General features: G+C 57.6%; 1 protein-coding gene across 1 annotated transcript in view; it reads left to right on the top strand.

Annotated features, from left to right (window-relative positions):
* Nucleotides 1–700: 700 nt before the first annotated feature.
* DSCAML1 (DS cell adhesion molecule like 1) overlaps nt 701–12,047 on the top strand; it is a 349,722-nt gene continuing 338,375 nt past the window's right edge. Inside the window, exon 1 of the mRNA XM_060604850.3 lies at nt 701–933. Within this exon, the coding sequence (XP_060460833.3) occupies nt 711–933 (223 nt within the window). The 5' untranslated portion in view covers nt 701–710. The remainder of the gene's footprint in view (nt 934–12,047) is intronic.

Raw genomic sequence — 12,047 nt, forward strand, 5'->3', positions numbered from 1 at the left:
GCAGGTCCTCCACATTCATTTTGGAACTGAGATGCCCTCACTCAAGCCCCATGGAATCCCATGCCAACTCTAGGCAGATTGGTATAAGGAAGAAACCAATTTCTGCTTGCTGAGAAAGCTATGTGGGTGGGGTAGGTGAAGCTAAAGGAGGAAGATACACGAGGTAGAACAGACATTAAACTATTTATTGCAAATAATTGTGCCAAGTGCTGAAGACAATTGGGAAGTCGCGCTGGGGGGGGGGGGGGGTTTGGCTGGGCTCAGCCCCGGCTCCCCAGGGGCCAGGCTTGCAGACCTAGAGGTTGGAAGGGCACGCAGCTTTGAGCTTTGAGGTGGGGGGTAGCTCCGGGGGACGCCAAAGGATCTTAGTCTGGATTTTATTCAGAGCATCCATGGGTAAACTGAGTCCGCAAGAGGCAGGCAGCATTCGCCCCAGGTGCCGGGCCGGGAGACACAGGGCCTCCTTGGCCCGAGCATGGCGGGCCCTTGGCGCACGTAGGACACATGTCACCCTCCGAGCCGGCGGGCGGCGGGGACCCCTGGCTTCTCGGACGGCGAACCCGGGCCGGGGGCCGGCTGGTCCCGGCCCCCGCCCCCGTCCCCGGGCTTGCGGGGCCGGGGGCCGGCTGGGCCCCGGGCTCGCGCGGCGCTCACCACCCGGGGTGCCGCGGGGGGGGCGGGGAGAGCGGCCGCCTAGCCCAGCCCCGCGGATGACAGGAGCCAGGGAGCCGAGGAGGGAGGAGCCGCCGCCGCCGAGCGCTGGGCTCAGGAGCAGAAAGAGCGGGGCGCGGAGTGCGGGCGGCTGGGAGCGCGCTGAGCGGGGGAGAGGCGCTGCCGCACGGCCGGCCACAGGACCACCTCCCCGGAGAATAGGGCCTCTTTATGGCATGTGGCTGGTAACTTTCCTCCTGCTCCTGGACTCTTTACACAAAGGTGAGACCCGCGCGGGCGCCAGGGCGGCGGAGGCGGCGGAGCCGGGGTGCGCGCGGGTGGCGGCGAGGCGGGGCGCCCGGCGGGCTCCAGGTGCCCGGGGGCGGGGGGCCGACCTCGGTGCCCGGTCCGGGGTGGGGCGCAGCGGGGGAGGGGCCGGCGCTCGGAGAGAGGTCAGGGGAGAGGGTGCCCTCGACCGCGCCGCCGGCCGCCCGCGCCTGCCGTTTTGGGGCGCGCCCGGAGGGGTGGTGGGGGACGAGCCCCTCGTCTCCCCGCGCCCTGCCGGGCCGCGGTTTCTGCCCGGGACCCCTCCCCCAGCCCTTCGCCCGCCTCCTGCGGCTTGGTGGCGCCGGGACCCCGGGGTGCCCTCCGAGCGGAGGGGTCCTCAGGCCGTGACTGTTGGTTGGCCCGGGAGTCCTCGCTTCTTCGGGCCTCGGACTCCGCGGCTCACTCCTCCTCTGCCGCCCTGCGCCCCTCCGCCGCCCCGGACCCCCAGCGCCGCACCGCAGGGCGCTGATCCGCGCCCGGGCCCGATGCAGGGCGGGGAGAGCTAGGGGTGCCGACAGCCGGGGTCTCTCGGATGGCAAGTTTGTTCTCCAGACCCAAAGGTCGCCTTCCCCCAGCCCCACCTCACCCCCCCCCCCTCCCCGCCCCCGGCACTAGCCGCGGCTTCGCTGCGCCGCCTGAGCCACCTCGGGCAGCGCGCCCCAAGGTGCGAGACTCTCCGCTTCCGCGCCGGGTCAGCCGGACACGGGGACAGTCTTCAGTTTGGGGGGGGGGGGGCGTGTCGCTTTCCCCGGAGAGAAGGCGTTGCTAGGGGTGGGTCCAGGTGTCCGGCTTGTCCAGACCTGCCGCTCGGGCGCCGCGCACCTGATCCTCGAGGTAGCCGGGACTGGGGGGGGGGGGGGGGGTGGGGAGGGGGCAGACATTCCTGACCGGAGGCACCTGGGCACTGAGTCGGGACCGGGCTGTCGCCGGCGTTAGGGCTTCCAGGCTATGGCAGAGGACGTGCCCCCGGGCGCGCAGATGGCGGGAGATGAGGCGGCCGAACTCCGCGCCCTTGCGCAGCGAAGCACACACGCTCGTACCAGCTCGGCTTTACCTGTTCAGCCCTCTAACTTTTCTCCTCCGCGCCCTGGGGGCGGCTTCTCCCCCCTTTGCCCCGCCGGGGGCCCCCGCCGAGCCGCAGCTCTTGACCCCTAGGCGATGGGGGAAGGGCAGTCCAGCAGGGGGTTGGCGCTCCGGGAGGGGTCTAGTTTTTTCCCCGTGCGGATGCCCCAGGGTCTGGAGTCTGCAACCTGCCGGAGCTGACGGCAGTATCTCGTGGCTTGGGGGTGGGGGTGGGGGGGCGGCGGCGCGGGGAGCAGGGTGACCCTTGTTTTATCTGTAAAGCCCGGTCAAGGCCAGAATGAAGGCCCAGGTACTGCTGGGGTTTGCCTAGAGATCCGGGTGCGGGCGAGAGGTGGCCTCTGAATCGTGGACAAAGTAGTTGAGTTTCTCAGACCCAGCGGGGGCCCACTGGGTGACACGCCAAGCCAAGGCTGGTCTAGGTTGGTTAACCCCTTGTCCCCCGCTCAGCACCCTCTCCTCCCACTTTTGCGGAGCAAGAAGCCAGTCTCCTGCGCCAACCCCCCTAACCCCCTCCCCACACCCCACTCTCCTTCTCCCCAGGCTCTTCCTGCCTCCCTCCGCCCCCGCAGGCTGGCTCGGCTCGCAGCTTTAATTACATTAATATTAAAAATACATAAGGTGAGGAGCGGCAGCTTTCTCTCTCTCGCTAGTTCTCTCTCCACCCCCCACCCCCCACCCCTTTTCCATTTTGTCAGGCGAGAAAGCACAGGCCCAAGGTTCTGCCACAGTCTTGCCCAGCTTTGTCCCCGCCGGGCGACCTCACTCCTTCCGGAGGACTCCGTTCCCCAGCAGTGGATGTCCCTCAGCAAATACCTGAAGGGCCCCGTCCTCCCCCTCCCAGAAGCCGGGCATTAATAAATGAAGCCTGAGCTATTTGATAGGGAGGAAAGCAGATGGGGGCTGGGGGGAGGTGGAGAAAGGCCCAGAAGGGACAGGACAGCCTGAGGGGCAAAACCCTTTCCAACTTGAGAAGGAAGTTGCCGCTGGCCTTGGGCCTAGGGGGAGGCTGGAGGTGCCAGGTGAGGCGGGACCTCAGCGGCCTTTCGGTCTGCACGGCCCTGGCGGCCCTGCCGTTCAGAGGCTCCAGCATCTGTGTCGGGCACCAGGGCGCCTCGCCAGACAGGCCTTTCTTTCCCTTCGTGCCTTAATTGGGTCTTAGGTGCCAGGCTGGTCCCCAGGGCCTGTTGTGCTTGGGGTGGCGTGGTGGCGGGGGCCGACAGAGGCGGCTGGGGGAAGATGTGTCGCCGTGAGAGCAGGGAAGATGGGGTTGGGTGCATTTTCTCTCTCGTTGCCAGTCACCCCCATGGCACCAAGGAAATGTAAATGTGAACGTTCGAGCCTGTTGCAGAAAACAATATCCTCTTGCAATAATTTGTACGTCCATCTGTGAGGAGCGGGAGGAGGCAGAGAGAGAGCGGAGAAGAAAACAAAATGGGATGGAGCGTCCTCTGGATGGAATTAAGCAGTTATTGAATGTGTTTTAAGCTTCTGTTACTTCCATTCCTCTCGAAATACCTTTTTTTTGATGCCTGAGCTCAGGCCGATTCCCCAGAACTGAACTGGGAAGGTGTTTTAATAATCGATTATCGAGTCTCCAATAACTGCCTTATTATTGCCCAAACAAATCCGGATTTGGGCAGCCAGATGAACCCCAGTGAGGCTCTCTCCGTTGTTACATCCAGCGGGCCAGCATCTGTGTTGGCTGCATTTGCATTTTTACTGTGTAGAAAAACAAGCTTCCCCGGCACTAAAATTCCTGTTTTCTAAAAGCCAAAATAATGGGTTGCATTGATTTTTTTTTTTTTTTTCCATTTCCCACCCCAACCTCTCGGATGGGGACTCATGGTTCTTCTCTCTTGAGAAGACTGAATTAAAAGGCTTCGTCAAGCCATTAAGAAAATCTCTAACACTCTGTTCGGTGTCTAATTAGAAGGGGGGTGGGGTGCGCTGGGGGAATGTGTTTTGAAAATCTTGAAATGGCAGACACAACTTAGGAGCAGGTGAGGGACTGGCGAGCACTGGGAGGGGGTAGGTGGGCGTAGAGGCCCTCGTCGCTAGAATAACGTGGCGGAGAACCGAATTGCCATCATGCCCGGTGAAGCTTTCAGATGCTTCGTATTTCTGGCCATCAAAGTCAGCTGCCTTTAATATATTTCTGCAGCAGAATGGGGAGCTCAATTAGAAACAAAAAGCAAGTAAGCATTTGACCCAAAGGCAGTGCTTAAGTTGAGCAGATCCCAGGAGACTGGCTGGAGAGGCTTGTTTTTCTTAGACTGAGGAACGGGGAGGAGGTGGGCAAGCCAACGGGCGTTTGGCCCAACCGTGCTTTGCTAAACAAGCAAGCCCCCAAGCAGGCAGGCTGGGAGCCCCCAGATACCGGGCAGGAGTCTGCCGAGAGCATCTCTTGGGTTGTTGGCCTTTGACGGGGGCGGTGTGGACCTCTGGCCCCATTTACCTTCTCCATGTCTTCAGGAACCCCATCCTTGTCACTTGTTTGGTCCCCCGCTCAGCCTGGTGAAGGTGGATTTTATTTGTGGTTGAAGGGAGGGTGACTATTCAGAGCGCCTTTTTTTTTTTTTTTTTTTTTTTTTTTTTCAGGGATAGAGCTACCAGGCTGAGAGAATCTTTTCTCCCGTGTGATCTTGGAAGAAGTGTTTTCTTGGAGACTTTTGAAGTAGTCTAGGGGAAGAGCCCCCCAAGTTCCCAAAGTGCTTTCTCAGCCCCTACCCCAGTAGGTCTAACTAGGACCCAGGTGCCTGAACGGGGTGAGCCACAGGCAACAGAGATGACAGGGTGCCAGGAACCCAAGGGCAGGCCCTAGATTTGCATATGATTTGCATGCAGATTTGCATGCTGACCTAGCCCGGCCTAGAGCCTCGCCCTCTCTGTGTGAGTAGCCTCTTGATCTCAGCCTCAGCAGCAGCTGGTCACTTTTTCCTTGCGTGGCATGGGTGTGGGGCAGGAGTGTGAAGAAGGACCATTGCTTCTGGCAGTGCTCCTCTCTTGCCTCTGAGTTCGAGGCCCACAGGGGCTCGAACTGCTATCGGGGTAAGATGAGTGCTGGTGGGCAGGGACACCTAAGGCAGGCCAAACTTGGGGTGTGGGTTGTCCCTCTCGGGCTGCAGGAAGGAGAGCATGAGGAGAGGGGGCCACACCTGCTGTGGAAATCCAGGGTCAACACCAGACTTCTGGTGAGCGCACCCTCAGTATGCAGGAAGCCGGGTGCTGAGGGCTGTGGGCAGAAGCGAGAGAAGCGGTGTGGATGGGAAGAGGTATGATGGGAAGCAGAAGGCTCTTTCACCCTCCTGGTTTGTCCACTTCCAGCTCGGGATGGGGCCGTGGTCTCTGCGAGATTAGGGGAAATGCCCCGGGGCTGCTTATTCTGACCCTGGGAAGGCAGGTGCGGGGTCACGGAGGGAAGGAGGTGGCCAGAGCTGGGAGGAACACTTGAGAAGCAAGCATTTGGGGCAGCCGGAGTGTTCCTTCCCAGGGAGCCAGCTGGGATGTCTGCAGTGGGAATGTGGCTTCGGGAATGGTTTCGTCTGCATTTCCGGGGCAGGAGCAAATCCTGGCCAGGCAGGTGCAGCTCGAAGGCCTCCCAGAGTTGTTTTTTTCTGCCTCTCTAATGATCCTGGAGGGCCCTGGTTCACCTGGAGCCCACAGAGCTTTCTGAAGGAGGGGGTGTGGAGCCCTAAGGCATTGGGTGGAGCCTGGGGGAGGGCTGGAGGTAGAGAGGGGGAGGGCCAGCAGGCAGAGTTTCAAGCTCCTCCCTCCCCAGTTCTTTCAGTCAGAGCATTTTATGTATCGGAGTTGTAAAGAAAAATAAAAAAGATCGCAACTCACCAGTGTGGTGGAAATTTGGAGTCAAAGCAAACCCTTCATTCACATCCCGGCCCCGCACTGACTAGATCTGTGACTTGGGGTCTCCCTGAGCCTCACTTTCTATTAATTGGGATTAAAGCCGATCATACACATAAACTAGCCAGAATGCAGTTGGTACTCAATAAATACTGACCTCTTCTTTTTTTCCTGCACTGCTCCCGCTTTCCTCTCTCTGCCCATACCTCCAAATAGATCATCGGATCCTGTCCTGAGTAGTTGACTCAATCAGCTTCAGTCTTGGCCAGCCACCTGGCTTAGATTTGTAGCAGTAAGAAAAGCTGTGTGGTGGCTAAAAGGGGACATCACGGCTTCCTTCTGTCACGTAGCCCAGTAGCCTGGAGGACCCATCCTCCGCAAGATAGCGGAGGCCATGCAGGCACCTGGGTGTCCCTGGGGAGCCCGGCACACCCCTTTCCCCAGCCACAGCTAGGGCAGCAGAAAAGGGCAGAGGTCGGCTCCGGACTTGGATTTGAGGGTGAGGCAAAGGCCAGTCACACACGCCTGCTGAAGGAAGGCCACGTTGGTTATTAAATCTGTACTGTGTAGTCAAACAGAGTAAGAACTACCCTGGATTTCATGACCTAAAGCCTATGTGAATGGGCTCCGCAGGAGAAGCCCCCATGCCTTTTGGCTGGGTAGATTTCTGTGTTTCTCCCTGGTGGGACGAACCTCGCTGTTTTTCAGGCAGTCCCCTGACAGCCCATGACCTTGGGGGTCCCTCGGCCACTTCTCTCTTTATGACCCAGTCAGCTAGCTGCAGGGACGCGGCATATGATCCAGAGGTCAGGTGCTGCCCATGGCAGGCTGCGGCCTCCGGGCTCCACGAGTGTGGGAGAGGCTGGGGGCACGACAGCCCGTGTGCCCTGTTTAACAGATGTTTGTCCAGTGCTGCTTTAGCGTGAACAGCATTAGCCTCGGGTGCCACCCGTGCCATCCAGCTGCTACTCCCCTCGTCCGTTCAGCCCCACCTCCCCGTGTCCTCGCTCTTCGTGATGCTGGCATTGACAGTTTCCAAGGTCACCACCTTCATTAGGAACCGAGTTATTCAAATGCTAGTTGCACTTCCATTACTGTGTGTGTGTGTGTGTGTGTGTGTGTGTGTGTGTGTGTTGGGAAGAATGTCGTCTGCAGACCTAGATGACAAAGCCCAGCCTGATTTAGGCAAGTCACCTAAGAGGTCATGTGTCTCTGTTTCCTCATCTGTGCAATGGGGGGAATGACCCCTGTCCTGACTGTTCCGCAGGGCACCTGTCCTTGCATGTGTGCAGGAAGGATGCGGGGCCCATCATCATGTGATGATGCTTTGTAAACCAGACAGGGCAACAGAGAAACACACACATGTAAGAGCCACAGTAAACCACTTTTATAGCCTTATAAATCCTTTGCTGAAATGTGAGGTGTAATTACTGTCACTTCATCATCCAGGAACAACGAAGGTCTCCCGGCTGTGTGTGGCTGTCTCCCCACTCCTCGGGCCCCCCACATATGGAGAATTTTGCCAGCGACATGGGGAACGGCTGACAGGGCACAGCCAGGCTGGCAGTACTCTTCTGGGAGCAGGCTTGGCATCGTCCCTGTGGCTCCGGTGTCTGGTGGGAGTGGGAAGAGCCTACCTCTGCTCCCTCCCCAGGTCCTTGGGTGTGAGTTGCTTCCGTTAGTCCTCTGGACACCCTTCGGCAAGGGTGATTCTCCCTGCAGAGGATGCACGGTCTTTTGTGGGAGGAGCAGTAGGCATAGAGTCTTATCTTGTGCGACCTCGTTTGAGGTGACGGCAGTTACTGGAATCCGGGCCCTGAGAGCCCGGCTGAGTCAGGGTTATGGCCACCCTGCTTCTGGGATGGCCTTCCACAGCCATGGGGTCTGAGGGTTGGGGACCTGCTTTGCGGTGTGAGAGAGAGAGAGTGAGCGAGCGAGCGAGCAGATGACTGCCATGGGCTAAAGTCTTCCGGGTTGGAAGGCAGCTTTGAGGACGCGGGATCCAACCCCTAGTCGGATGTGTGACCCCATGCAGGTTTCCCACTAGACCCACTGTTCTTCTGCTCCGGCCCTTGCAGCCACAGGAAACCCCTTCCTCTGAAGGCAGCCCCTTCTGGCCACACAGTTCTATTACAGAGCTCGTCCTTAGGATCCGTGGTCTGGGTCCTGTACCTTCTGTTCACCGGCCTTGGTTCTGTGTTTTAAGCACAGGGGTATAGGCGAAGCCCTCTTCTGCTGGATAACCCTTTGGCCCTCTGCAGACAGACGTCTGCCCATCGGAGGCCTCTCCTCCGGGTATCCAGCCCCTCTGGTTCCTCGAATGCTCCCTCATCCACGTCATTTCATTTCTCCGTGAGGCTCCTTTATTCCTCGGCTGCTGGGCTCTGTAAGTGGGGTGGCCAGAATCCAAGGAACAGTAGAGACAGGGGTCAGGTCCCAGCCAGGACACTGGGTAGCTGTGTACCTGAGGTTACTTACTCTGTGCCCCCGGCTCCCCATCTGTAAATGGAAGAGATTGGACAAAATAATCTCTTAAGTCCCTGAAGCGTTAACAATCTAAATCTGGGAATCTCTAGGGACAACTGTGCTGTCTGAGCCGACTCCCTAGAAGGACCTTCTGGCCGTAAGAGGCCTTCCCTTCCCCAGGCCTGTCTAGAAGGGGCTGGGAGATTAAAGAGTCTGTTTGACTGTCAGCTGTTGGCTCATAGCTTCTGGAGCCGGTGGTGAGGGGCCTTATAGGTTGGAAGATGACTGATCTTTGCTGGGTCTCACAGGTGGCTGGTTGCAGGAAGTATGTTTGGGCTGAGGATCTTAAAAGACCAAAATCAGAACCGAAAACCGAGGTTTCTGATGGGGAGGTAGAGCCCCTGGGTGCTTGGAGCTGTGCTGCTCAGTGGGGGGCGGGGGGGGGGTAGAACTGCTTCCCTAGGGAAATTTGGAGCTGGAGGGCTGGCATTTAGTTGTGGGAATGGGGGGTGCACTAGGGATGAAATGTTGGAAGCCCGGGACAATCCCAACTCAGTAAGAAATGTCATACCCCAAATTGCTCTCCATCGGAAACCCCCTGATGGTACGTTCACACCCTGGAGACGGTCTGAGTCTAGAATGTGTGATGCCCGTTGAGGGATAGCGGCCGGAAGGGAGGGAGGCCTGGGTTGGACGTGTAGGTCTGCCATTGTTAGCTGCGTGAAACTAGGAGATTGCTTCACCTAACGTCCCGTGTTCTCCTCTGTACAATGGGGTCTCGTGGTTAGAGGTGGTTGTAGGGGTTCAATGAACAATAACGCGGGGGAAGGGCGTCTCACGGTGCCCGGCACCAAATGAGTGCTAAAAACGAAACGATGGCCGTGATGATGGTGAGGACGGTGGTGAAGCAGGTGCGCCAGGTTTGGGGGACAGCGACGGACGGGAGGCCTGGGACTTGGTCCTGGCTGTTCCATCGTGCCCCGGGGCAACTGCCAACTCTGATGGCCTGTAAATGCTCTGGTGCCGTCTGGGGAGACCTTCCCCAGGGTCTAGCCACAGACTGTGTCTGAGGCGTGGACGCACAAGAAGTGAGTTTCCTGATGAAGGAGCCAGACCCTATCTCGCTGGATCAGACCTGGGGTTTTGGATGGTCGAGTTGAGGTCCCGCCGGTTGGTCTCTGGGCCTGAGTTTGCCCACTAACTATGGGATAAGAAGAGTCCGAGCGAGGGCAAGTAATATATCGCCTATGGAAACCTTTGTGTGCAAATGCAGTGCAGTAATGAACCTGGCAGATTAACCTAAGAAACTCACCAGGCCACATCTGCATAAAAAAAAAAAACTGTGTGCGAGCCTGCGGGCAGCAGCGTGAGGCTGTTGCAATGCTTTACTGTTATCGATCACACACTATTACTTCATTAACTCGATCGCCAAATTAAGTTAATTAATGTGGTGCTAAGGTCCTGTCAGCCAAGCCCATGGAAACTGCCTATTGTTGGAAAAGGTGATGTTGGAGGTCCAGCGTGGCAAAATCTACTTTTCTCTAGGGAGTGTTGTTCTGAGCCGTGGATGGAGGACCACCCACGTCAGAAATCATTTCCTGGCCCTCGGACGCACTTGGTGAACCTGTTGTCTAAGGATCTGTATTTTTTTTTTTAATTTTTTTTTTTTTTAACGTTTATTTACTTTTTTGAGACAGAGACAGAGCATGAACGGGGGAGGGTCACAGAGAGAGAGGGAGACACAGAATCTGAAACAGGCTCCAGGCTCCGAGCTGTCAGCACAGAGCCCGACGCGGGGCTCGAACCCACGAGCCGTGAGATCGTGACCTGAGCCGAAGTCGGACGCCCAACGGACTGAGCCACCCAGGTGCCCCTAAGGATCTGTGTTTTTAACCAGCTCTCCAGCTGATTCTCTATCAGACCGTCTGAGAACTTTGTTCAGTAGTGGTAGTCGTTATTGCTGTAGGTGAGGGGTAAGTGTTTGTTGTGGGATATTTATTCTGCAAGTGCCGCTTGCCTGTTATAATGAAAATACTCATGAACAATAGTGACGAATACTCAGGTGGTGCCGGGCGCGAACGTATACCCGGACAGTGTCGTTGACAGGGACTCGTCCAACCTGACAATGCTTGAGGTCACCCCCATTTTATGCACGGGGAAACTAAGGCACAGAGAGGTGAGGTCATCTTGCCCGAGGTCACATTGCTTGTAAGCGGCAGAGCAGGGATTCAAACCTGGGGAGCCCGGCCCTGGAGTCTGGGTGCTAAGTGCCCAGTGCTGTGCTAGGCCCAGGGGATAGAGTGGTGGCCGGGACAGGGAGCTCACAGCCCTGCAGGGGAGCCCTGCCGGTTCCCCCCGCCTCTACTGTCCTGGGGACCCACCGCTTTCCCCTCATCCACACTTGCCGTGCCGGGGCATGGAGACCCCTGAAGCCTCTTGCCCGTCTCTGGGGGACGGGTGACAGGTCCAGCACTGGCAGATGTTCCTGGATGAAAAGTCCAGTGAATGAGATGCGTAAATATTGTAAAGGAGGAGAGCAAAATGACTCACTTCTCCCAGTGGAGGTGGCGAGGTGTTAATATTTCATCCCCCTTGGGTTGTCATTTATGCTGACTGGAGACGATCACATGGGGACAATTCAGCACACACCTGGGAGGAAGCCTCGGTGGGCCCACCCCAACCCCGGCCAGTAGGGTGGGGGCCCATGGGCGTCACGTTTCCTTCCCCGAACTAATCCGGATGGCCAGCCGGTGGCGGGAGGGAGGGCCAGCGCTCAGAGAGTTGATGTGATGGATATTCAGATTTCATTGGTGACCCTGGGGGCAGCCCAAATGCCTGGGGGCGATTTCTGGTTTAAAAATATTGCGGTGCTATTTCTACACTTCTAATCTCCCAGCGATTTGGAGCCTGTTTTCTGAAACACGGCGTCAGGGTGGTGCTCCGCGTTAAACGGCAGAGAAGATTAAATGGGTTTAAGTCTGGGCGTCTGTCACATCACAACCGAGCCCATAACTTCCATTTTCTATTAAAAATCCATTTCCCCCTTTGACCAGAAGAAGCTTTGCTGTTGATCTGAATGTCTCCCTCTTTATTTATGAAGTGTTTCCCCCTCCTCTCGTTCGCTCTGTAAATATGCCTGGTTGTGTCTGCGGAGGGAAGAAGGAGCTGGGGCAGGGTTGGGGGGGTGTGTGTGTGTGAGGGGGCTTCCCTGAGACTTAAGGGGGCAGTAGGAGTTTCCGGTGTGAGGACGTGCTTTCCAAACTGGGACTGGCTTCCAGGGAGGGAGTGAGGGGGGACCTCCCAAGGCCCCTAACTTTGAATTCTTTTCCTCAGCGTCATGACAGAAAAAACTCAGGCTTGGGACCGGGCAGACCTTGACCGAATGTTGGCTCTGCCTCTTTCTAGCTGAACAATCTCTCCGTGAGCCTCTCTCTCCTCACCTGTAAAATGAGACGGACAGGACCACCTTGTACCTTTGTGCGAGAATCAAGTGAGAGAGCACCCTGGAAGGTCAAGACCCCTGACCACCCCCCCGCCCCCCACCCCACGTGCCTGGCACACAGCAGGTGCTCAGTCAGTGTTAGTCTCCTTTCTTTTGAGAACTTGCACCGTTAGCTAAGCCACTAAGCCTTCAGGGAAGTAAGTGTAAGGTGAAAATGAAG

This window comes from Panthera onca, chromosome D1 (genome assembly GCF_046562875.1).
Source record: "Panthera onca isolate mPanOnc1 chromosome D1, mPanOnc1 haplotype 2, whole genome shotgun sequence".
Taxonomy (NCBI): Eukaryota; Metazoa; Chordata; class Mammalia; order Carnivora; family Felidae; genus Panthera; species Panthera onca.